The sequence below is a fragment of the Embiotoca jacksoni genome, unplaced genomic scaffold (assembly GCF_022577435.1).
Source record: "Embiotoca jacksoni isolate LCO1_2020_lvr unplaced genomic scaffold, fEmbJac1.0.p SCAF_23, whole genome shotgun sequence".
Taxonomy (NCBI): Eukaryota; Metazoa; Chordata; class Actinopteri; family Embiotocidae; genus Embiotoca; species Embiotoca jacksoni.
This window is the reverse complement of record NW_027185374.1, coordinates 6,607,044-6,634,781: the sequence shown is the minus strand read 5'-3', so window position 1 is coordinate 6,634,781 and position 27,738 is coordinate 6,607,044. Positions and strand designations below refer to the sequence as shown.

Below are 27,738 nucleotides of genomic sequence, written 5' to 3'. Positions count from 1 at the left end.
CACATACAGTGACAGCCTTTTTTAATTTGAACATGAAGTAAAATGTTCGGTACAGTAGCATGCTGAGGTGAGGGTTTGACATACCTGACCTGAGCGGAGTTATACACTCCGACTTTTAGTTTTAACATACTCCAGAGTAAAAACTGCAACATTTTGACAATGGTTGTGTGAGAAGTAATAAAACAAGGGAACAAAAAAATACAGCGGTGCTCCATGGAGTGTAAAACGGGAGGGTTTGGCAGTGTGCAGAAAGGGAGGACAGTGGGGGGACAGGAGAAGGAGCGCAGGTCACTGGGGTAATTTAGCTCTGATCGCAGTGCACTGTTGTGAAGCCTGGCGAGTGGAAGCCCATGCATCACACTGTAGCGGTGTCCACAGTGCACTCTTATGATTGATCACCTCACACCCTGTTTTAATTTAAAGTCAATGGCATCTATAGATACCTGTCAGAGTGGAGCAACCTGTAATGTCTCCTAACCGTCCGGGACCCTCAGTTCTCCAATTGAAGGAGCCGCTAAGTGCCAAGCAGAAGCTTTAGCAGTCCGATCAGTCGAGGAACAAAAGGAAGAGAAAGAGAGTGAGCACAGCAATCACTCATCTAGCTGTTTTACTTCCAGGAGGAGGTGACAGTAAGTGTTAAGTGTTCACCGGTGATTTGTGTCAAAAATGGATTACAGCAGGTGAAATGGTTTTCATGCTGAGTGTAAAATGCAAACACGACTGAAATCAGTTTTATTATCCAGAATCTACAATTTATAGCTACATTACATAATTTAAAATGTTATATTAACTTTTAGAGGATGGTAAGTTTTCTTTTGGCACACTTTGATATTTCGAACAATATATTTCCTTCGATCTTGTGTGCATTTTTGTTGCTCTGAGCCAGCTCTGATCCAAACTCGTCTTTGTGTTCTTTACTTTTGACATTAATCAGAACACCAGGGGGAGACCCAGAAAGACATATTGGGGTATTACAGATGAAAAATTAGATAAGTGTAAAATAGTACCCTTACTGCACCTGCCAAGTCTGCAACTTTTTGAATTACAAATGACAACAGGCCTCACAGGGACGTAAGATCACAGCCCTGAAATGATTCATATCCTTCAGCAATTACATTTTATTTTTGGCAAAGACCTTTATGGACCATCTAAATCATTGAAATAAATACAAAGAGGGGACTCTGAAATACTTAAGTGTCAAATTACATCCTTTGATTAATGAAAGGGAACTCTAATGTGTTATTTTCATCATTTATTTGAGCAAAAGTGCCAAAATACCACCGATGATACTAAAATAATACAAGATGTTGCACTTGACTTGTGTTATAAATCCTCCTAATTATTAATCTCAACAATTAATGACACAACTGATGTTTTCAGTTGGGTTATTGCAAAACAAATACAAAACAAATCTGGATTGTCCTAAATTAATCATTTTTTTGTCAATGAAAAATGTAAGATTCCCCCAGGGACATCTGCATCATCCACAAACTGTTCCCCTCTGCACAAAAACAGGACCTGATTTTGTCTTGTGGCCTCCAACTATGACTGAGTTATCATTAAAGCAGACCCTCAGGGTCCCTGCTGGCAAAACTGTATTCTGATTCACTATCAGTGACCTCTACTTTTGCATTTATAATGCAGGACCTCACCCTGGAAGGCATAGTATGCACCTACAGGGCTTCAGGAAGCAAGTAGCCTGGAGCAGGAACGATATGAATATTTCCCATCTTCTCGGGTTAAAGGTCTTGTTCTACAGGCACTACATATCCACACAGACATCCTCTACTTTATAAGTACCTGAAAAAAGTTTTTTCTGATTCTGATCTCTGAACTGTGGATTTTACTGTGAATGAATGCCAACATGAATATATATTAGATGTGTGAGTCTTCACTGGCCTCTTCTTTCGATTGCAATCCACATATAAACGATTTAAATGCACGATGCGTCTCAATGCAGATTAGAGGGGGAGAATGTAACTCAGATTATTTTCTGTAGTTGCAATTTACAGATGTCCCTTAAACACTTCACATGAAAACAATCAGTAGATGCTACAATTTAAAGATGTCCCGTGAATGCCTCACAGGGAAACCATTGATAGATGCTAAAATTTCCGCATGTTCCTTAAACACATTATGTGCAGACTATCGGTAAATGCGAGATTAAACACCTCACACAGGCAAAATTGGAGACTACAATGTCCTCTCAATGCCTCACATGGAGACTTTTGATAGACTCAACAATTTAGAGATCACAATAATTATTGGTCGACAAAATTTACAGATGTTCTCTCGACGCCTTAAAGACAGGCTATTAGTGGACGCCCACAAGATGATTTTACACAGAGCAGCATCTGGTTCCCACTCAGTTGCAGTGCATGTAACTCAGAAAGGTGTGCGGCCTAAAATTGTAAAATCTACCCAAGCTAAATCCGAGTGATTTTTTTTATCAACTTGGAAAGGCTGCCCAACTAGAACCTACATATGGGGAAACCTGGGCTATGTATTTGGGCAAGTGTGTTTTGTCACTGCATCGATGCAAAGTTTTCCATACCCTTCATGACCCATTTAAAAAAATATATATATCTCTCCACCTCTAATATGTACACATACAGAATGTGGTACATGGTGCCAGTTACACTGCATTTATCTGTGTGGATCTATTTTAGGACACGTATGCATCATTGAATGCATGAACCTTTAATGAGTTAGATTTTGTACAAACTTGCATTTTACATAAATTTGTTCATTCATTATTTAGATTACCTTTTTCGGTGACAGATTATCCAGGGAATTACTTAATATGACAAAGCTTTTTGGAGCAAAACATCGTGAAACCCCTCACATATATCTACTGATATGATCCAAGCTTTACATACAGTATACCATGTTCTTCACAAGCATCCTCAACAACAACAAATCTTACCTGTGATGGTGAAGGAAGATCAAATCCATAGACAAAGACAAAGATAATAGAAAGCAGTATTTTGAAACCAATTTTGTGAGACTATTTCTCTTTGGTAAAATACCCATGACATACCCCATTTATCCAAAGACAAAGTGTGGTTTTACAAAGAGAGCAGCAAAATCTCTCATTTGCAGCATACAAGCTTTGCATGTTAGCCTTAGGCAAACCAAAAAAAAACCTACACCCACTTGCAAAGGGAGGAGCATGTGTCTTGTTTTGTTAGTTTCACACAAAGTAAACTGTGCAGGATTGTGCTATGTCACCCTGTTGCCCTAAATCTGTGTCTACACACAAATATACCTATGCGTGCATGAGCCACATTATGTGTAGGTATGAGTCTATCTGCCATACCGAATCACATTTTTGGATACACTCCATTTCACACTGTAAGTGAGATAAGTGCCTTTGCCCTGACCATCCATCCAGAAAACACAGAGGGAGTAAATCAATGTCCAGTCATAAAGCCTAAAGGTTCAATGGGAACATCTGCTGTTATACCATAAATGACAAAGTACGTAATATCCACGCAAGGCCGCTTAACTTCTAACTGCTACCAGCTTGACCAGCTGCGGACTCATTTATGATTAGCACTCAGGAGCTCTGGCAAAAAAAAAAAAGTCGCCTCGGAAATGTGACTCGGCATGGTCCGTAACCACCAAACCACAGATACTTCACTCACCAACCTGCTTCACATGGTAGACAGTAATTATTTTTATTTTAGTGACACTGGGCTCATCACGTGTTGACAGGCCAACCAATCCATCAGGAAAACTCCCACTAGCCTGGCATGGCAAACTTCTGCCAACCCACAATGACACAGTATGTGAGCTGCTGATTTGAATCCTTGAGTCTGGGGAGGTTGTGGGGGCTGAAAACTGGATTAAACGCCAGGGAGTCGAGACGTGTCTTTCTGTAAATTGTATTTAGCATTTGCAGATGGACTAACCATCAGTCAAATGAATGAGCTGAGACAATTAGCGTTACCATAGTTCAGGTTACATAAGAGTTCAAGGAGCAATGACATGTGGGTGAGGGGAGACGTGGAATCTGAAAAATTTCCACCACAGGATTTAATGACCAACTGAGTAACAGAGAGAATACAAGTAGCTCCTGAGTGCAGCTAAAATTATCGGGAAATTGAGGTGAAGTTAAACCAGATTACCAAGACCTTCATATGGACTAAACTAAACCCACTTCAACAGCGAAACAGAAGAAATTACACCTTCGCTTCACCATTAGAGGCTGCTTCTTAAGAAAATTACACATTGTTTCTGACAATGTGCTATCACATTCAGTGACACGCTGTGACATATGATGACATTAACTGCTACCATATAAAGAAATCTCCAACATACTTGTGAACCATCCAAAGCCACCAACCTTAACACGAAACACTGGCAGCATGAGAATTTGAAAATCATCTTACTTTGCAGATCATAAAGGCTTTTATTGTGTCGTGCATTACAGTTCGTCTGCCATGCACAGAACTAAATGTGTGCCTACTGCATGTACATTACACGTTCAGCTTGAGAGCACCCAAGCCAAACTGTTTCCTACTCCGTACTTAACGGCCCACCTCGTGCCACAGGCATGACAGAGCTTCTCTAATAGTCGGTGCTTAGTGAAAGTAGGCATCCCTGAAATGTGAAAATCAATCATGGATGACAGCTCATTTGAGCTATCTACCAGGCAGAAGCCACAGTTGGAAAATAAAAAGGGTAGAAATTCCAATTACACAGTCAATGCCCATTTGCTTCACGGATATGTGTAACCTCTGGCTGGCGTTGTTGATGCCTCCGTCCAGTTGTATAATGAGCATGCTGTGGGCATATCATATTCAATGGAGTTAAGCATCACATGAATAAAGTGAGCACTGCATGTTAAAGAAGTTTCAGGTGCTTCCATGGGGCAACCATTAAGGTGAGAGATGACATCATGGACAGGTACTACCTCGCTGTAATAGCATGAGCTAGTTGGACCTGGCTACCTACCAAGCTGATTAGAGTAACTAAAGAACATCATGCTACATACTGTCAAACAGCTTTCTGAATTAATATACTCTATACCAGTGGTTCTCAACTGGTGGGTCAAGACCCAAAAGTGCGTGCGTAAAAAATCTAAAAAGTTTAGGTTGACTTGAGTTACTTTTATTTTGAAGTCTACAGAATTTCTGCTGCTCCACTTTTATTTTCAAGGACATTGGTTGCCCATGATGCAGAGTCCTTGACATCGACTGTGAATAAAAGTGGACATAACTTCCAGGTCTGAAAAATAAGGCAATTGTGGAAGTGTCTCAAACCGCAATACCACTAAGGGTCACTAGGGGTTGGCTTCATGAAGGCTCTGGTTCCGTAGACAGGTTGCCATTATGGGTGGGAGGGGCGTAGTGTCCTCGAGTTGCCATTCAAATCAAGTCCGATTTCCCACTCACTCTGCCCCAGCTTGTCCAGATATGGTCTCTTCTGGCTCCAAAATAACAAAGTGGTGATGGCCAAGATCCAAACTCGAGGCTTCAGCATGACACAAACTAATGGGTGACGTCTCAGTTGGTTCTCACACTGGCCATTTGTTGCCAGTGTTGACATGGCAATAAGGACTGAAACTAACATCCTGACATCATTAGCTTGCTCCATTCGTGCATTTGTAAACAAGGTTAGAATTAGTCTAGATTTTCTATTTCGTTCAAGATAATCCAGCTTTTTTTTTATTATTGGGTTTTTAGCTTTTGTTGCACTTTTTTTTTCATGTTTTTAACAGTGTCATTGTGTATTACTGCACTATTTTTTGGCTGAATGGCTCAAAAACTTCTCAAATATAGGTCGCCAACTTAATGACAAAGGAGAAATGAGAGTCCCGAGGCCAGACCAGCTGAGAACCACTGCTCTTAACGGTCCATTTTATCACAGAGCTCGAGACAAAAGTTCAACTTCGAATCCCAGCAACAAATCACAAGATGAGATCACCATGACCCAGACAGACAACAGCTTGCATGACCCATTTAACCTTCTTGCAAGCCAATGCAAACCCCACAATCTGTTCACTGGCCTTCCTGTCACCCATGGACGGAGCGCCACAGCGCCCTGCCATGGAGTCAAACTGCTCAAAACTAATATAATTTTGTCTGGGCAATCTAATAAAACACAAGAGCCATTTTCCCGGTTTTCTGCCCTCCTTCCATATATCCTGGCGGAACCGCTATGATTCATAAAAGCTGTGGTGGCGGCTCTCAGTATGCAATGAGCAAAAGGCACCTTGGGGAATTTTATGATCCATGACGAAGCGTCCAGGATCATTTTGGATGTATGCATGTGTCACTGCATATTAATAATGGCCTCTGTCTCATGAAAAGCGGCGGCACACCTTCAAAGGAGATAATTTAATCTTCTCCCTGCTGAGCCTTCTCTCCTCTCCACGCCTGCTAATACTTTCCCTCAGAATCCCAGTCAAAGGAGGCATCACTTACATTGTGCACCTTGGCTTTAGGATAATAAAAAGAAGAAACAGGAAATGATAGAGGAAGTAAAGCCAACCAGGAGGGGGAAATAAGCCCCAGATTCTGAGCACCGCTGAGGAAGATAAACACAGAGATGATGGAGAAACTCTTATCTTCTCTTTACAAATGTAAATTGAGTGGTCATATAATGTTACCAAGGGGATAGCTGCTAGGGGATTTTTTTTTTTCTTTTTTCCCCTTTGGGTTATCTATCCACTGTTGAAAATCATGTGCAGGCACTAAAAATTCCCTCATTAAAAATTCCCTTCCTGCAGTCCTGCTTTTTGTTTTTTCCTGTTCCAATTCAGGCGCTTCAAACAAGGAAAAGAACAAGGCAGGGTGCTCTTAAGTGAGCTCCATGTGCCCTTTATCTCACAGAAAGCTTCTTTTCTGTTTAAAGAGCTTACACCCTGCGGTGAAGCTAACAAATGAGGAGAGAGCATTGTTAGATTCTGGACTTATTTATGTGGGACTCCATGGAAAGCACAGACAAAGCTAGAGCTGAGTTTTCAGTGACTGCACAACATATCAAAACCACCCAACCACAATCCTCCACTTTGGATACGTAGCTGGACACAGTCTAATAACTGCATGAATAATCAATGTTGACATGTCATAAAGTTAAATGTCCTAATGTTTTACCATCATGGTAGAAGCAGAGAACCTTTTAACCCCTGTCCAAGAGGGAGTTGCCTCCCATGAATGCCACCATAAAAGACCTTCCATTATGTTAATAGATTCACAAACACATTCTCGAGACAGCAATAAAACATTCACAGCACACAGCAGCCATGTATCAGCACGCATGATGACATACTGCTCTTAACAATACGGTAATGTCAGCCGATGATGTAAGTGCATTAAGACATTGCATGTAGACTCGTAAACCAATAGTCCATCTCGGGAGTATTCATCCGGAAAAAAGCCAAATCAATGTCAGATGAATGCAAATCTGAGCTAAATCTATTCAAATATTGCAAAGAAGACTTGGTGTATAAACACAGAGGCTTGATCTCTTGATCTTAGCGGGTGTTGATTTGACTTCCAATATTGGTATGTCGGCAGATATTCTTTGTACACTGTATATACAGTATAAGTAAAACACACCCACACAAAGAACACTTTTCAATTTACCCCAATCCTCTTTTTTTTATGCAAATACCGATGTAATCTCTGATTGTCTCTCCGAGCTCTACTTATGTCAACTGAATATCTGCGATTCCTCTTACCATACAAAAATAAGAACGTGATCCATATTTTCATCTTTTTCTTGTATCTTTTTACACCATTTGGCATGAAGAGTGCCAATACTGTACTGTATATCTGGGGAGCACCACATATCTGAGGAGAGCAGCAATTAAAACAAAACAGAGAGTATGCTACGGATTTCTGGCAAAAGTATCCGCATTGCCTTGTGGCAGCCCCGATTTACATGTCCAAAAACAAGCTGAGAAAAACACGAAGAAAGCTTTGCAAATATTGGTCAAAGACTTACACGCAGCATCCCATAAAACTGGACCATTATCATGAACAGAGGCAGTAATCTACATATATTCAATGAGGCCTGAGAAAACAATATGCTGTAGTAAATCTGATTTGTCTTAACCCCCTGTGCGAGGGAACTGCCTAATGTGTGTTGGGGAGCTCATCTCATGCCCTTCATCAGCCAGAGGGGTCACTAAAGCGCAGGGAAGGATCAGGCAGAGTCGACTTGCTACAGGAGTTAAGTGATGGATCTGTTTTGACATATCAACTTTTTTTTTATTTTCTTCAGGGGCGACTGTGGCGATGGAGCAGGTGAGTAAGCTTCTGACACAGCAGGAGCGACACTCAGGGCGACTGTGTATTAGGAATATAACAGGCCAGGGAAGTACAAGGAGCAGGTCTGTTTGGTTTGCAGCTCCAGACAGGAGTGAACATATTATTCATTTAAGTAAATATAATGAGAATATCTATCAAAGCTTCAGCTGGTCCAGAATATGACTCCTTGGAATGAGGAACTGGTGACTCCATTTATCTTTAATTTAACCATCTCCGTAGCACAAAGAGTAGATTTTGGGACTTAAGTAATCATTTTTAAGGTGCATATGGAATTTCCTCTTTACTATGTTCCTTCACTGGTGTTTTATTTTTTTTTAATCCATCAGAGTATATTATTGTGTTTTTAGTACCAAAAACCATCTGATTAATAGTTTAACATATTTTCTCTTAGCCCTCTTTCTGGAGCTCTATCAAGAACAAGATGTTTTTTGGTCTGTAGTCTTTGAGGCGCATTGATATCAATGAACGTCTCTTACGATTGGCTGAGTCATTTTCTGAGTGTCGCACGAATGTGCAAACCACAGATTTTCTTCGGTCTTGTAAATTGCTAGCTCCACAATTGAATTACCGCTCTGTATTATATTCCACATAAAAGGTTGGAGAGTCAGCCGTGGTGAGGGCGGTCACATGACATGAGGGTGAGTTTGTGACATCATAAAGTTACTGATGTCCAAACGGCACAGTTGCTGAATACAGGCTGTGTGAATTTCTCTGAGGAGCATTTTGATCCACTCACAGTTCATATTTAGCACCTAGAACGGCTTTATAACAAAAAAAACATGAATCTGAAACTATCCAATATGCGACCTTTAATTTAACTTCAGTTCTTACTTTTAATTCATAAATATTAAATTAATTTCACTTCAATCTGTAACTGAAAACATTTTTTTGTTTAAATTGGTCGGCTATATAATGACAATTATTTTAGTAGTATTTATAAATTGTCCTTCCATTAAAAAAAATCACGTTTTCTGAATGGCCTCAAAGACAGTGAAAACCTAAACAAAGTTCTGATTGACGATCTAGTATTTGTAAAGGAGAGTATGGAATTTGGTCATAATTAAATGAAGCACAACATAAATCTTGTCAAATTAAAGCTGAGACTTGGTGCTTTAATGTAGTATATATGGTTAAATTTTGTGCAGAGGGCCTGAAGAGCTGTCAGAACGCTGACGGCCTGAACTGTATGTACAGCATGTACTCTAGAGGGTGAAAGGGTGAACCCCCTCATATACAGTAATACAATCTAATACAACTTTATGAAATAACTTGACTGTAACTGCCAAGTAACATTAAAAACACCACATCAAAGCAATATCTGCTGCAGGGATATTGGAAGGCACAGTGTTATTTTGCAGATGTCATGTTATTCTGTCCTCTCTGAAGATGTCGCACAGAAAAAACGCAATTAGTGGGCAATATGAAGATATATAATGGGAAATAAAACGGTTTATGGTATGCATAGCTATTCCTTTAATATTTCTGTCATTGTGGGCAACTTTGCCAATCAGTGAGGATCATATTGCTGCATGGTAATATTGGATTTTTGTAAGAGTTATACATCACTGTGATGTAGTTTTATGAATTGTTAGACATTTACTTCACCGGATAAGATGAAAACAAACTCCTTTTTTATCCATTCACAGTTTCATTGAATTTTTTAAAAAAATCTTTAATTCATTATATATAAGGAGAGAGGTTTTCATCCATATGTCCCGCTCCTAATTGCATCGCTTCATTTAACAATCGAAACCTATTTCAGCTTCCTCACAAAGATACGCGGTGCTCACTGTTGCAGCAGACTGACGTGTGACTATGCAATTTTACGCCATAAGTTATTCGAGTTTTCGCATATTATGTCATCAGATGAGGCTATGAGCAATTCCCACAGCTGACCCCCCCCCCCCCCCCGCAATTTAATGACATTATCATCATGGCTTCCTCCCACTTCTGCAGCAAATAACCTTGTAACATGTACAACAAGCCACTTAATGGTGAAGTAAGAGTCAGAGGCTTTCTCCCTCTTGTTTTGCTTGCATGAGAGTGTGTGTGTTTGTGTGAGAGAGAGCGAGAGAGAGAGAGAGAGAGAGAGAGAGAGAGAGGGGCCGGAGCAAGCAGGGGAGCACAACATACAGGTTCAGAAAGCAAACCAATGCAAGTGGGATTCTTTCCATCTATGTGTGAATGAAGTTCACGGTTCAGAGAGTGCTCTTTTATTCACTCCCATCTCTCTCGATAAAACTGTGTTTGTGGCAATGACGAAATCCCCTGCTGTCTTTAAGGTTCCTTCGTGTTGCCACAGTCTCACCTCCCCTCAAGAGCGTGGAGGAGGTGAGAGGGAGAGAGCCTGAGCTGTCATCACAGTTTAGATCAGTGTCCTGCCTGCAGCAGCCGCTGCCTCCACGCCCTGTACCCTGCACCCAAACCTCCAGCAGCATATTATGCAACTTAAAAAAAAGAAGAACAAGGTCACGGAAAATATCCAGAGATGAATAAAAAAAAAAAGGGGGAAGGGAAGGAACGGGAAGGAAAGGAAGACCCCCCCCCTCTCTTTCTGCCGGTGTCCGTTGCAGTATGTGATTCAGCGGGAGGTCAGGCCACTGGAACAAGAGAGCCCGCAGCACCCGATGCATACCAACGCCTGCAGACGCACATTTACACACACACAGACACATGTGCAAACAGAGCAGTCACACGTACACATGTCAGACACTGGCAGCTACAGAGATCATGATAGTTTTCAAGAACACACGGTCCATCCTCTGTGTGTGTATCCAGGCTGCATGGAGTGTGCAGGATCACTGGGAAGGCTAATATTCACCAGCAGTTAAGATCAAATTTTCTAAACAGAGCGTCTTTTTAAGTAAGAAACCTCATTCTGACCCCTGTTTGTCATCTATTATTAATAAGGCTTCCAGTTTAAAAAAAAAAAAAAAATAGCCTTGTTGCGCTAAAGGAGCGTCACATTCTGCATTACACATGGGATTAACTCTCACTACCGCATAGGAGGGAAAAGACGTGTAACTTAAAAAGCCAGCACTATGAATAATACTGTGACATTCATACTGCTTTGTGAGGGGATAAATGATGATTGGAGCAGATTATAATTCTCACTTAGTCAAGAAAATTAATTTTAAAAAGAAAGATTTCATAATGTATTATTCGTGAAATATCTTCTTTTAAGGAGTAAAGTTATGCTCAGCCTTCTAGTGTTGGTTTTTCACTTTTCAGTCACGTGTCTGATAGAACAGATACTCCTATTACGTACTGAAACACAAAGTAAAGCACTTTTTTTTTTTTTTTTTTACCTTGAGTCTATTGTTTCTACATTGTGTACGCAGAACTACAATGACTAAGTCGGGGCTTTGAGGTAAACGCTAACATTCGAATGCAATCGTGCTCACAATGACAGAACTATCAAGCACCTTCTAAAATATAGGGATCTAATTGATCAGTCCTAAATCCGTTACTTTAATTAAGGTATCATTATTAAGCAATGCATACTACAAATGATTACCAATTACGTCCCTAAATTAAATATCACTGGGGCATTGGGTTAGACAAAACAAGTAATGTAATGCTGGCCAGTATCAAAGCATGTAACACACCTCTCAGACCACTACAAGGTAACATGTTACATTTTGCTGTGCCGAGGTGTGAAAAGTGCACGCATGTATGATTATCAAAGAAAGAGGTCATGTGATGAAGTACAAAGAGCGATCATAGGGAGGAGATTGGAGTGGTTGGATGGAACAAACACAAGACTTTCGACTGGGAGACCGGTGTTTGAGTCTGCGAGAGAGAAAAATTCAACATAAGTTTCTCTTAAGTAATGTATTTAACTTGCATAACGTACATAAAATGACTTATTAAATCCCAAACTATGATCTTCTGCTGACCCTAATCACTTGGTTTTTGGTGCCTACATCTAAGGCCCCTTATTTTTCACACGTCGGTGTGGCAAAGCATGACACTGACACAGTATCCTGTAGTGACGGGTCCATAAGACGCTTTGCTGTGGTTGTTTAATAATGATATATTCGACTGTCAAACTGTGACAGCATTTCTCACATTTTTCTGACATTTTGTACACCCAGGGATTAATCAATATATTGAAAATGTTTGTGACAGATTAACTGGTAAATAAATCTTTAGTTTCAGCCCTAAAACTGAACACTTCCAGGTCTTAGACTGTTTATTAAACAAAAAAAAAACATTTTTAAGACATCAAGACATGTCTCTGGGAAATTGTACTTGTATTTCTACTATTTTGTGACATTTTATGACAGACTAAACAATTTAAAAAAATCAAATTAATAGATGATAAAAATAATTGTAGTTGTAGCTCTAAAATACACCAACTGAACAGCATGTGTTAACGGTCTGTAATGACACACACACAGCAGCCCATCTCTACATGAGCATTTAGTGTGATGATGCCTTACTCTATGAAACAGTTGATTGCTCATTCTCCTGGTTGTTTACATGCTAATATTGATGTGTATGTGTAAGCTTGCAACCGGTTTTTTTTTCCATTATAAAAGTTTGGAAAGACTACAGTCGCCAAAGCGCTGTAATTAAATATCTGACACATTGCTGGGGCGTAGGTGCATCTCCACCCATCAGGGATAATTTAACAGTCTTGATACTTCTGAGCTCCTGCCCCTGAGCTGCATCTGCTCCATGAGTGGACAATCAGTTCCCTAATCTGAACTAAATAATTGTCAAAATGAAAAATCAACCGTTATTAGCAGGGAAAACTGTGGTGCGCAGGGTGTGCATCGTCAGCTGTATGTTCCTCTACGAGTGCCACGCATGTGTAGGGTCATGTCATTACATGTTAATGGGCTTTCCTCTGATGCTACCGCGGAGCAGAGAGACGGAGGCTGTGATGGAGAGAACAGGGAACCATTTGATGTTTGCCAGTTGAAAGAATAAGCCTTCCTTTGGGTTGTGCTTTCCAGAGAGGCATGCTGGGATTGAAAGAGCGCTTGCCCAGGGCTGAAGGGGATTTTGGTGGGCGTCACACATCCAATTACCTCGGTAGCATCACAGAAATCCACGGGGGAATGCACACACAAACAGACAGATACACACAGTCGTACACGTGCACGCATGCTGCGCCCACATATACATCAACATGTAAGACACCCACTAAAGGAGGCTCCCACCACAGAGGGGGTGCAGCCAAATTTCAGTATTCTGCTTCTGCTAGATCAGTTGCAGAATACATGAATATTATCTGCATGTGTTGATATGTGGTTTATGATATAAATATGGATAGCAATATGGAAACACCACCCAGGTTCCACCTCTTTGGAGAGTATTACTAATGCATTCAGAAAAGCTATTACTGGATTTGCATGGCTTCTTCTGATGAGCCAAGAGGACCTTGCAGATCCGCTAATATGTTGAGGTTTATTGGTGCATTTCAAAGCTGTTTTGAAGTCTTCTGGGTTTTTTTTTGGCAAAAACCTGGGATTTCTCGGTGTTTAATATCCCCACCAACAAACTTTAATAACTTTAATAACTAAATGGTCCCGCATCAGCACACCAAACACAGCCCAGCAAAACTGAACTCATTTAAAACACAACATCCTGGAATGAATGCATTCCATATTTTTTCGAAACGTCTTCCTACACAGGTTAATAATTATAATATTTCTTCTTTCCTTAAAACAGGAGCCCGAAGGCCAGTGGGAAATCATACTTCACCAGACATTGCTATTAAATCAATTCTGAGGTACATTTTTAATTATACAAGATTCGTCATTTCTTTTAATCGTGTGGTGAAAAAAAGCCTAGAGCAGCACTTCTATTTTATTGAAGCTGATAAATCTCTGATATCTGTGTAGTGTTAAATCATCTGTGTCACTACAGGGGACAGTACCTTGGTAAATACAACTACAAAATAACTATCTCAGACCTAGAGATACGTATTTTCAATTAATTTCAGTCAAAACTTTTGGCAAACTTTCAATCTTATGGGGGAATAAAGTAACAAGTAAAGTCTTTGAAGTCACTTTGTTCAAAATCACTTGGAAAGCCATGTATATTTTTCAACAGATTATGACTAAAATATAGTAACTACATATGCATTGAGAGTAAACGCTGGTGTTCTTCTTGGGATCTCGAGGACTGGCACAGCAGTCCCCAAACAATCAACTACAAATCGACTATTGACCTGCAATTTCTCACAATCAACCTTAACCCCCAATTGAGCTCGGAGGATAAAATCCATGGTGAGTCCTGCTGTTCACTCGAGAAAAAGTTGCTGCTGAGGGAAGCTTTTCTGCTTACCACAGAGACCTTTGATTACAACCCAAGAGCGGACGGATATAACCTCTGCTCCAACATATATTTTAGCAACCTTCACAAGGTAATCACACAGATGAGGGGTCACTGGAAAGGTCTGAATTATTAAGATGTTTTAACTACTCAGATAGGATGCCACTCTTTGAGGCATTTGGCGCACACCTAAAAACCAAAGGTGTATATTGCATGCGAGGGAGAAGGCAGTGTAAGGGCGCAGGGAGATAAAATGGAGGGAAGTGGTGAGAAGCAGAAATAATGAAAAAGGGCAGGAGGTCAGCTCAAGCTGTGAATGTGGCATTTGAGGAGGCTTCCTGCGGGCTTCAGTCATCTCCAGATGAAACGCACCTAAGTGACACGAAAGACGAGTGGAAAAACACGGCAAACTGTGAGCTCCTCTGTATGCACATGTATGGGCATGTGAGTTTGGTGTTCTTCAAAGGTTGGGACCACTCGGTTGGGCACTGAATTTGACTAAATTCTGTTGTTTTATACATCTCTTACTCAGGTATAATTATAATGCAACATCAGAGCCCCACTGATATGAGCTGGCTGATTTTATCAGAAAATATTCACCTATCACAGATATATTAGTAGTGTCCGTGTGTAACTAGTTATAAGCAATTAGGCAGGCTGGAATGCCTTCTGTCTACATCTGGACAGGCTCCATTTATTTGGCAGTATTTTGAGCCCTGTTTTTGATTGGTTCTCTTGTTTGAATTCGCACCACCTCTTGTCTGCCAATCAAATCACTGTGCATTGCTTTAAGCAACCAATCCAAGGCGGTTGGCCATGTCACCGGATAAAAGATTATCAAAAAGAGATTTTAAATGAGAATTTGACAGTAATTAGTGGTAACTGTCAGAGTCCTGTTGGGAGGTTTACACTGCTTAGATTACATTTATTTTTATGATTTTTCAGCTTTATCGCTCAGTATATAACGTGTTAGAAAAGTAATCAAAAAGTAACCAAATGCAATAAATTACATTACTCTGATGAAGTAATTCAAATAGTTACATTACGTATTACATTTTAATAGGGTAGGTAGAAATGTGTAACCTATCATACTTAAAAAATATTGGTGTATATGTTGGCCGATAGAACATAATGCAGAAAAAGATGCTTAAGTTAAATTAAAGATTACTTGATTTTAGAGCTATTTATAATTATATAATTAGGTTCCCGGTGAAGTTCACCATTTCAGTGCACTGATGTCAGTGTGGACAATAAATGGTAAAATATCCTGCGCCTCCATTATTTTATCACAAATGTCAAAAAACCCATTTTAGAGATCAACGTAAAACATATGTGTTTATATATACTGTATATAAAATATAAATAAATGATCAGCCAACATATCTATATTGGAATATTTTACTCCCTAATATCAGTATCAGTTCCAAAGATCCAGAATCGTTCCGGCTCTACATAATATATGTTTTAACTCCATCTATCACAGGATATGATGAGCTGGTGAGTTCATTCAGGAAGAGCATCATATTTCCAACCAGAAGGTATGCTGCACATAACACAATCTGACATTTGAATTAATCAGTAATTTGACTTGTGTTTATACCCACAGAATTAATTTATTAAAGCTTGTGTTACTGTAAGTATGTTATTGTGATGATTTGATTTGCCTATCAAATAAAAACATCTGGATGAACGGAATGAAAGCGACTGTCTCAGAGAAAGAGAAAAGTGTGCCATGAATACGAGATGAGCGCTTTTGTTGAGGCCAGTGAGGATTTCTCTGAAGGCGATAAGCGTGGGTTGATTCTTCTTCTGCTGTTTGCAGTGAGGGAGAAGCTCTCATAAAGGAAGCACACACCTCATGCTGAGCAGACACATCTATATGTGTGCAGGGTCAAGAGCCACATTGGACTGCTAATAACTGAAGGCCAAAGCTTGGATTTCTAAGTGGATGCAACAGACTGTGTGTAGACTCGGGCAACTTGGCAAGAGTTAAACTGCTTTTGCCCGGATTGTGGACTTGTTATTGTTCTCAGCAGCTGGTGCGTGGCTCCTGCACCTGCAGTGTATAAAAAAACGTGTATCTCCAGGTATGAATGGCTGTGAATTGCAGCCGCCTGAATAAAGACGAGGGAGGACGGCAGACAATCAGAACTGGGTGAGATCTGCATTAAATTTCGCTCTGAGATTTGCTTCTCCACTGAGATTTCTCTCAGAACGCTTTGCCTACTCCAGATAACTCCACTTGCTTTGCCATAGGAAGCCAATAACTGACAGTACACGGCTTGAGGTTATCCCCATGGGTGTAACAGCCTCTGGGATATACTGTGTCTGGTGGAGAGATGAAGCGAGCATGACGCTAAAGAGATTACTTATTACATTGTGAATTTCTGTTAGAAGAATATGGTTTTTAGAGACTATTAAGGGATACACAGAAAGCTCAATAATACAAAGAAGGGCTTAGCAGACAGTTGGATATCCCTTTACAGAGGGTAGGAGGTGTACTAAGTGGAAAAGCAAGCGCACAAGCACACATAATGTCTGCATCACATGTTTGCAGACACTTTGAGGCACGCACATCATCCATGATGGGTCTTGCTCAGATGGGCTGATGTGTGAACGTGGTCATAAATCACACTGCTAAATTAATATCTCAGCAAAGTGTTGCCCTAGAAAGATGGAGAAAAAAAGTGCACACAGAAAATGAGTACACATCCTCCCACACTTGCACAAACTGCAGGTTGGTCTGTGTTGACATTTCCCAGTGCAGAGCTTTGCAGAGCTACAGCACAACTCCACAGTCTATCTTTGCTGGTAGGGGGTACGACTATAGAGGAGGAAAAAAATACACCTTACATATATATGTGTGTTGTTAGTGCATTTGCATTGTTGGCTGATGGGGGAGAGAGCATAGATTAGAAAAATTGATTTTGTCTTGTAGACTGAAAAGTGAAGCCAATGCCTTCAAGTGCAATACCACTGAGGGCCACTAGGGGCTGGCTTTAAAAAAAAAAAAAAAAAAAAAAAACTACAAAACACTAACATTCAAAAAAGCACCAACTTTGCTCATGAAGTACTAGGTCAATAATGTTTTTTTCCACAAGTGATTATGGTGTCATTCACAAAATTTAGTCCTTCTGATTAGTGTTCTGGTTGTGCTTTTTAAAATAATTCCATAATCAATTGGATATTATGCCTCAAATTGACATATGTTTGGGGGTACGCCTGTTTTGATTGACATTCCTCGGGGGGTAGTCAGGTTTCTGGTATAGGTGAGTGGGCATCGTTTCATCGGGTTCTGATTAACATACAAGCGACAACCAACCATGGCGTCACCCATTAGTTTATGAACAGCTGTTTTGAAGCCCTGTGTTCGGCTTTTCAGCCGTCGCCATCTTGCTATTTTGGAGCCACGAGTGAACATATTTGGACGAGCTGGGGAAGAGCAAGCAGTAAATCTGAATTGATGTGATTGGGAAATGGAGGACACTACGCCTGCCCATCTACAGTGCATCCGGAAAGTATTCACAGTACTTCACTTTTACCACATTTTGTTATGTTACAGCCTTATTCCAAAATGAATACTTTCTGGATGCACTGTATAGCAGAAATCCGACTACACCAAAGGCCTGTCAATCAAAAAGACACGCCCCCAAAAATACTGTTTTTTGAGGCCTAATATCTATTCAATGATTGAATTATTTTGAGATGGAGTGCCAGAAAAATAATGAGGAGTGACTTTAACAAATGACACCATCATGGCCATTGGAAAAAAAGTCATTGGCTTTGTATGTCATGAGAGTCGAATGGGAATCTATCGAGGCGGCTTTTTTGAAGCCAACCCTTAGTGGCCCTTGGTGGTATTGCACTTTGCGGCATTTCTATACTCGTGTCACTTGTCAAACACAGAAGCTACTTGCCTTTTAATACAGTCTATGGTCAGATCCACCTCTCGCTTCTCCCAAGCTCATCCAAATATGGTCACTTCAGTGGCCCACAAAAAAACAAGACGATCGAAGCCAAAATGCCAGGCTGGAGTCTTCCAAGTGGCAGTTCACAAACCAGTGGGTTACGTAATGGTGGGTAGAGAGGTATTAATATGATGGTAGTTTTATGCAGGGGTGTCTCTCTGTGAGGGTCCTCGCTGCTGTCTGGCTGTTGTTTTTAAAGCCAGAGACTACTGAAGGCGTCATTGTCAACACATTAACTTTGCCACTGTTCCTGCTTGTCAGAGAAGCTCAAGCATCATTTGCCACAAACATAAGTAGGCCTCTTCCTGCAGCAATGAAATGGTAGTGAATTTTGAAGAGACACATTCAGTCACCCTCTCTACCGAACCTTCAACACGTGTGTCGTACCCCACCACCACCACACACACACCCCTGTCCCTCCCTTCACAGCAATCTCATCTGCTCTCGTGCACAATTGTAAGGCTGCTGCGAGGAGCTTTCGCTTCTGCAATCACTTCACATTTGTTTCAGCGATTGATTTGCTGGCATGTGAGGGGAAGGAGAGAATGAGCGAGTGGGTAGGCAGCGAGGGCGGGAGGGAGGGATGGAGGGAGGGAAGGAGGGAGGGAGGGAGGCAACATGGAAGTCAGAGGACGTGCAATGCCAGGCTCACATACTGTCACCATGACAACAGACATCACTTCACAGGAACAGCACTTAGGATGCCTGTGTGGGCTGAAGTGACATAGTTGAAGGTTGGCATTAGCCTCTTGTGGGTGCCACAACGCACCAATTCTCTCCTGGCTCACTTTTTTTTTTTTTCTTCTTTTTTTTTTTCTTTATTTCCTCCGCAGTACGGCTAAAAGGCACCCTGTTGCTCTTGTCAGCTACCTATTGGGACTGCTGAGTGATTTGTACCTCATGCGTGTAAATGCGGGTCCTGCCAGTTTGGCTTAACAAAGACAATTCAATTGACTGAAATGCGTATGGGAAGACAGGAGGAGACATTCATATTCAATGAGAGCCTTTCATCGTTTGCGTCACTTTGAAGCTGGCTAGCATGTATAATTCTCTGTGATTTGAACCGTTGCCAATCATGGAAATGATAACTCAAGACACAGAAAACCATCACACAGAAAAAAACGGATCTGCCATCTTAGTAGTGAGATCTGTTGTTCATTAACATATGATCAAGTTTACGTAATGATTTGACACCTAATAATTTTCCTTTTTTTTTAATTTTTTTAATTTTTTTTTATTTCACTCTATTAATCCCCGAGGGGAAATTTCTTCGCTACAGCAGGGGGGCTCTCAGGGGGGAGCTGCTGCAACAGGCTGCCACTAGCGCGGTGCCAGGTAACCTGACCTGAGGTGCATGTTTTTGGATGATGCCAAATTGCAAAGTCGCACATTAACAATTACAATTTAAACTAACTAACAAGACAATAAGACAAATGTGTACTTTACCTCTGAAAGCATGAATGCACTTGTTTTTTCTCCTTATGCAGAAATTATAAAGCTGGCTAAAGGGATTTTGATGTGCTCTTATCAGCATGCAGCACATACAGCTGCCGTCCTAGCTCTCTGCATCTGGGCTTGTTTATCCCTTCATGTATGGCATACAGTATTTACAAGCCGGCCAAAGTGTAAAGCATATAAGAGGCAAGACGGTATAATGAAAGCTTGAGTGTATGCTGGAATAGACAGAGGGTCAGAGGGCAGTATGATAAACCAAAATCATTCAGTAAGTGGGATTTCAGCTCATAAAATGAGATGTTTGTGGATGTTTGACTTAACTGGGAGTTCATGTTGATACATTGTGTGGAAAATGAGAAGCTGAAACATGGGGCAGAGTTTGGGTTCTTATAAGACGATCCTGCTTTTTTCACCAATATCTTTACCTCTGATTCAGGGAATCCACAATGACCGAGACATTTTGAATTTTCACGAATATTCACCTGACCAAATTTGCATTGATCAGACTTGTCATGGTGAAATAATAAGTTTAATCCTATGAGTGTTTGATCCTTGTTTATAGGAGCTCCATTAAAGATTGTCAACCAGGTCAGCCACTCACAGATGCTTTTAACTGGTGAAATCTCAGCACATTGACTTAAGTACTGAAGCTAAGTGCTGTTTAGAGGTCCTGTATTTGTACCCGAGTATTTCAATTTTATTACCCTTTATATCTCTACTCCTTTACTGCACATTTTAAAGGGAAGTGTTTTACTCCACTACAGCTACTCTAGTTGTTAGTTATTTGGGTTTTCATTCATCAACATGATGTTACAGTTTTGATCCAAGCTTTTCAACAAATGCAACCACATCAGGGATAAAGGTAACACAATACTTTCCAAGGCCCATCATCACTTATGGTCAACACTGCAGCAGTTACTGGTAACTGAATGCCATAAGTCCTTTTGCATGAGTTCCACTTTTGACATGAAAAACACAGAGTGGAATGGAAGGGAAGCAGTGCTTCAGTGCCAAAGAGAGTCTTATCCCCGGGATCTACCTCTAACACGTGTCATACTACAACTGCAGCAACAATATTGACCAGTCTGGCTTCTTAAAGCCAAATATCGTTGCTTTAATTTGTTGGAGTTCAACTGCATGTCTGTCAGCATGAGGAAATTAACACTATAACAAGAAATGAAATCACTACAGATAAAAGCCGTGCTGCTGTACAAAGTAATAATAGCGGGGACCCAAGGTTGACATTTAAGATTTAAATCTTGTTTTTAATGGTCCACATGATAAATCGGCACTTCATTAGAATGTCAGGAGGCAAAGGGAAAAATATCAATTCTGGTTCAACACGGGGCCTTTTCTGCAGGTTAGAGGCCAAACAAGACTTCATTCAAAGTATGGAATTACTAAATAAACCAGGACACAAGATTCGTCCATGAATGAATGAATGACTACAAGATCATTAGCAGCAGCTTTCTGTCCTCAGCACTGTGTAGAGGAGCACGAGCAGCTCGGGGTTTTGGGGATGTGGGCTTAACAGTTCAAGCAGCCAGCCAGGTTACAATAAGCTTCTTTGGTCCGCAGCAGGGATTTGGGCTTGAATGATTCCAGAGGTAAATTGTGTTCCTGAACTCATCCAAATCCTCACAGCAGAAAGGAGGAAGTATTACAGCCGTTTATGACGCGTGTAAAGTAGCCAAAGCTGCATTTTACTTCTTTTTTTTTAATATAGTTTCATGAGAAACATGACACATCGCAAACATCCACATCGAAAACATATTCCTCTCCGCTGCTATGCACGACTCTGTCTTTGCTTTAACTATGCAGAAGAAAAGGGGAGAATGGAATTGCTTATTTTCTGTGCGGGGGACATTGTGGTGGTTGACAATGCTGTTAAAATCCCCCGCTCTACTATACAACCCCCGAAAGCTTGTGGCTCTATTTTCCATTTTGCCTCACTGCCAAACTATACACAGCTGCATCTCTCAAACAAACTAAAGGGGAAGGGGAGATGGGGTGCATCCTTTCAGTGTCACTCCGTCACACAGACACGTGCCGCACATGACCACGGGCAGCATGACCCCCCCCCCCCCGGCTTCACAGCTATAAGCAAGCAAGTCTCAAGACAAAATTAAACGGCTGGCCAACAGATTTATGTGGGAGGTCTGACTCTGTCTGCAAAAACAGTTGCGTAATATCGTCCGCATCTCTGATGTCATCTAGTTTTGACTTGGAAGCTACTCAAGCTTGTTAAATGCAATGGGGAGTTTGAAGGACCTTTGCCAGGCAGGAGGGTAAAAGGAAATTGCATTATGGGAAATGTCGTGTTCCTGACGCTTACTGAAAACAAGGACATCTCAGCCTCTGCTGCCCCAATTATGATTTTAAATATCTCTCTCGCAACTTTAAGGGTCGGCGATACTAAAATTGGTGAAAAACCCCTTTAATACGAACTCTGAACTATAATGAAGTCCGGTCTCCAAACTTCACCACCCTCACAAAACAGCTGTTTCACCTTAATCCCATTGTATTTGAGTATTAAAGTAAAACTGTCAAGGATTATCCAGCGAATACAGAGCGCAGCAGGAGCGCTTCAGACATCAAGTTCAAACATTGTCTCTGTGCCGCACTGTATATTCAGTGCCAGTCTCAGAGGACTAGGTCCAAAGAGAACTGACATTCAGTATGATTAAGTTGGTGCTATCTGAAGCCCCACCCAGGGCTACGGAGTAATCCTCAACATGCACAGAAAAGTGTTCTACTGCAACAAATTGCTTGTTCTGTGCCGTACTCAGCTGTATATCCTCATTTGCCTCTGATTGAAGTGCATATAGTGTAGACGTCCATCCGCCGTTTCCCCAAGGGGATGGAAGGGAGAGACAGGCGGGGAAATAGAGTGAGAATGAGAGTGGGAGGGAGGAGAAGAGATAGAGTTATCCGTGGTCTCATTACGGTGGGAAATGTGAGGGTCCCGATCCAAGGGAATGATGAAGGACTCTGTGGAGGAGGCCTCTGAGAACCAACAAAGACGGCTTTAGTTTCACTGGCAGAATGCATTTGCATAGCTTAGAAGCCAAAGCGTCTGAACCGGGGCTCATGAAAAGAAACCCCAGCAATTGCTTGGACTTCAATGCAAACGAGAGGGAGACAGAGGGAGGGAAAGACAGAGCGAGCGAGGGAGAAGTGGGATGGGAGGAAAAAGCAGTAGGAACTTTTTTTTTCTTCTCTTCAGCAGCAAAAACACAAACGAGATCAGGAACATCTGCACATCCCATGGAGGCTTTTGCCAGCTGACTGATGCAAAGAGAACGTACTGAAGACGGTACATCTCCAGATAAAGAAACGAGCACCAAAACATTTCAGTGCTATTATAAGAGTCGTGTTCCGTTGTAGCCTTTTGATATAATTATTAAGCGCAGTTAGGTTGTCAGTAACATTACACATAAACGCCATCTGAGAATATTCAGCAGGTTTGGAGGTTCATTTTAGGAATTGCTACAATGGAGGAACAGCTATCGGATCACTCGGAGGTCTACATAATAGAGCAATCTCCTTGAGGAGGGCATGTGTGTGGTGAAAGTGATGAAAAAAAAAATTCACTTGGAGGAAAGAAAGGGAAACAGAAGAAGATAAGGAGGGCGGGAGAGAGCAAGAGAGGAGCAGATGTTGTACTTTAGTGGTGTCTCTCTTTTTCCCCTCTTGTGGCCTGGAGTCATGGAGGGATGACTTGCCTTCATCAATCCTCTTTAATGACTCTGGCAGCACCACTTAACACACTAGTACGTGATTTCTTCATTACTACATCATGATTCCACCATTTAGTTGCCGGTGATGACGTATAGTGATGGTCTGGGATAAAAAAAAAAAATAAATAAACGTTGAAAGTCTCATTTTCGCAAAAAAAATATCCCTTCATCAGTTCTTGGGTCAATTTAGAAATCAGAGAAGGAAAAGATAGGAAGATGATTTGAAGGGAACAAAGCGGAGATGATGGAATCAGTGGGGTTTGAATACTGAAATGCAGTTCCCTGTGGGAAAGAATAAGAACATTCTGCACTATATGATACTCGGGTTTCAAAGATAGGACCAGCGCAAGGTCGGCCTTCTATAAAAACTCATGAAAAGAGCTGGTAACTGATACTGTTATGTACCATCCTCTCTATAGTATTCAGCCACATGCCTTCTGCCTTTTACCTGTATCGTATGCATAGCACGTGCATCAAAACCTTGAGTGAATATATTGAGAGGCAACGCAACACGCATGCACTATCAATAATAAATGTTGACTTTTGAACCTTGCGGATAAATTCTCATTCAGCCTGCCTCGCTGGTGGCATGCAGCATCCTTTAAACATGAGGCATATACATGTCTTCATCTATGGCTCCTCACCATTTAAAAGAATGTGATCAACAAGTTAAAGTATCTGTCTATCTGCAGCCCTTCTCCTGTTACAAGGCCCTAATATACAGCAGAGGCACACGGAAATCATCCCTGTAGAATAGGTGACACATTGTAGTGATGGGGGGAAAGATGGTGTGACTAGGAGGACTTTGCAGACTGTTCAATGCCCAAACAGCTCCATCTGCTACACTCCCCCCCTCTCTTGGCCCTTCTGCTGCTGCTACAAGCCCACTATAGTCCATATACCACTCTGGCAACACCACATTAAGCATTATGGGATACGATTCCTTCTAACGAGCTTGCATCTTCATCGGCACGCACACGCCGTAGCATGCTCACACCAAGAATCCGCAGCTTTGATCTGGCATTCATGTGATGGGTTTTGATGGTGAGCGTCATGCCTGTCTGCCTTAAATATACAGTATCTTGGAGAGGCCGATTTAGTGCTTACGCGTATCGAATCCAGTGAAGGCAATGATTTCTTGAGGCATCAGTGTTTGATGAGAAGCTCTGCCCTCGGGCTCATTGCGTAACTGGGGGAATTCAGGAACTCCAAACAACAACACGTCCAAATGTGACACTGCTCAAATGTGTGCTTAGAGGGTTGAAGATAAGGTGCAATCGACACCCGACGCGTTTTTACATACACTCTACTGTAAAATATCTCTGCAACAGGTGTTAGGAGTGTGGAAACGTGAGGTAATTGTACACATAAGAGCAGCCATGCCACAGCTGCCCTGTCATGTGCTGTGATTTATTATCTTATTCACCTCCTTCCCCTAGAGGTAAAGACTAGATCACAGCGTGGCGCATCATTGGTCAGAAGCAGCACCATGACTGTTCCTGTCATGCTCACTGTAACCTTTCTTGCTAAATCATCTTTCCACACAACTCACACAAACCAAGATCTTTTTTTTTTATTATTTTTTTGCGCTTGGCAAAACGGCCTCTGAAAACACACAACCCCACACTGACCTCACAACCGCAGCATTTTTGCTTCGGTCAGAGCAACCGTTACCGCCGACAGGTCAGGGCTGTGCACCTCAAGGTTTCCGTCCCTGTCCCAGTGTTAGTGCACATGAATCATTACGTCCTCACAGTGCGGCTGCTGTTGCCGCCGCCGCTGCTGCTGTGATGGTGACGATTCATGTGAGATATCATCTGTGCCACTGGTTGCACAAGCACAGACAGAAATGTGTGCTCCTTGTTCAGCGCGTGTAGGTGAGAGAGAGAGAGAGACTCAGACAAACAGACAGACAGACATGAGGAGGAGGTGGGCTGATAGATCCAACACGCATGAAACCATTCATGCATACCAAGCGCCACAGCTCAACAGATTACAGTCCAAATGTTATATCCGGCGTGATATAAGGTAAGTGTCGACCTACTGGTTGATAATTAACGAATTACATGTATGTACGTGGCGAGTCTGAGCGTCCAAAGGCGACAAGACAAAACCACCAGGTTCCAGTACAATGATCCATGAATGCACCTTACTAAATTTAGCCTGCTCACCGACCATCGTGAGTGATGGATTGGATGAGAAAAGGGGCTGTGCATGATTGGATACACACGCGAATTGCTGTATAACCTCAGGGTTGAAAGGAACATTTGGAGCCTCTCACTCAAACATGACATTCAAACCCGGTTTGCCAACCTTGCACGAGTTGATGCTTGATTGAATTGCTTCTCCTTCTTATGTGATTCAAAAGGGGGTGAATCTAAGTGGCGATTTACAAGGTCATGATCACATTTGGTTTCAGGAGTAAATTGCTCACACTCACCATACACTCCTTGGCAACGGATGCCTTCCACGATCAGCGCCAGGAGCCCCAAAACACAGATAATTAGATCCATCCTTTCACGTTAATCTCTGCATATCCAGCTCTCAATAGCAAGAAGTCCTTTCCGGGGCGGTGAGGCTGAGGTGCATAGACGCGGCACTGCTCCGATCGGCACGTCGATTAATTTAGTCCCACTGTTTAGTTTCAGTAGTAAAGGTATGTTGGGTTTGGGCGCAGGGAGGCAGGCAGGCAGGCTCAGGTGACGGTGGTTTCGATGGAGAATGTCATGCAGTCAGAATGCGGAGCGCTGGCGGCACTGAGACGCCGCTGGTGGACGTGGGGAGGCGGGCGGGCGCCGGGAGCGGGCTGCAGAGAGCCCGGCCTTATAAGAAAATGCAACCTTCTCCTCGTCTCCAGGTAGGCGCACGCCACTGGCACCGTGTGTCCCCGGACTTTAACGAAGACCCCCGAGGCGCCAAACTGAGGCGGCACGCAGGTTGTGTCGACTGTCAGCGGACGGAGGCTCGGTACCCATGGACATAGCTTCTCAAAATTCCAGCTGTGCTCACGGCTCGCCCCGCGGATGCTGCTGCGTTGGCTGCATGCTGTCAGGCGAAGCCATCACCTCCGCTTCCCAAAACCCTCAGTCAAATTCTCACAGCTTTTCACCTTCTGGGCGATACAGTCGTCAAGCTGCCGTGTTGTCGATACTACAGTGGAGGCTCGTGCGCTCACAGTCACATCACGATTGCACCCCGGCACGGCGCGCTCGACTCATCTCTCCCGGTGGCAATGACAAGGGGAGGGTCCAGCGCGTTGCTGAGCGGCTGACGGTTTCTCCTCAGCTTCCTCTGCGATGCCTTCTGTTGTCTCGACGCTATGAGACCACTTTCTGGTAAATTCACGAGACGGTGGGTGCCGGATGTGCCCACCGCGGTGCCAGTTGAGCATCAGTCACGTTGCGCAATACGTGCTACGGAGACCGAGTGGCACCGCAACCGGTCTGTAGCTACGTCAAGAGGTGCGTGGCTTCCAGTGCTCATCTGTATGGGAGGCTTCGCTCAGCGTCAGGAAAGGCATGAGAGGCGCAGCTGCTGGATGCTGAGAGAGAGAGAGGGAAAGAGAGAGAGAGACAGAGAGGAGAGGAGAGGAGAGGAGAGGAGAGGAGAGGAGGAGAAAGGGGGGAAGAGAAAGGGGGAAGAGATGGAACCATTGGAATTCAGGAGATCGAGCTTTGACAGACCTTTGCAATCACCACCAAACACAGTACACTCCTGTCTGCTCATGTTTCACCATGCCTCCTTTATCAGACAGGGAGGATGAGATGCTGTCTGTCATGTAGCATTCATCCGCTACATCAGATTTCTTTGGCTTGGAATAGTGAGATGTCTGTGTTAATCTATCCAGCACACATAGACACAGACACAGACACAGACAGACAGACAGACAGACACACACACACACACACACACACACACACACACACAGACAGAGAGAGAGAGAGAGAGACACACACACACACATACACACACGCGCACTGCTGCCAACACACACCATGTATTTCT

At 42.2% G+C, this 27,738-nt stretch overlaps 1 protein-coding gene across 2 annotated transcripts in view; it reads right to left on the bottom strand.

Moving 5' to 3' along the window:
* The window catches only part of LOC138203554 (MAM domain-containing glycosylphosphatidylinositol anchor protein 2-like), a 182,956-nt gene extending 155,751 nt beyond the window's left edge, over positions 1-27,205 (bottom strand). The window contains exon 1 of one of the 2 annotated variants that reach the window (XM_069158514.1): positions 26,174-27,205. In XM_069158514.1, the coding sequence (XP_069014615.1) occupies positions 26,174-26,246 (73 nt within the window). In that variant the 5' untranslated portion in view covers positions 26,247-27,205. The remainder of the gene's footprint in view (positions 1-26,173) is intronic. The other variant, XM_069158515.1, reaches the window with a different exon arrangement.
* Between the last annotated feature and the right edge of the window lie 533 nt (positions 27,206-27,738).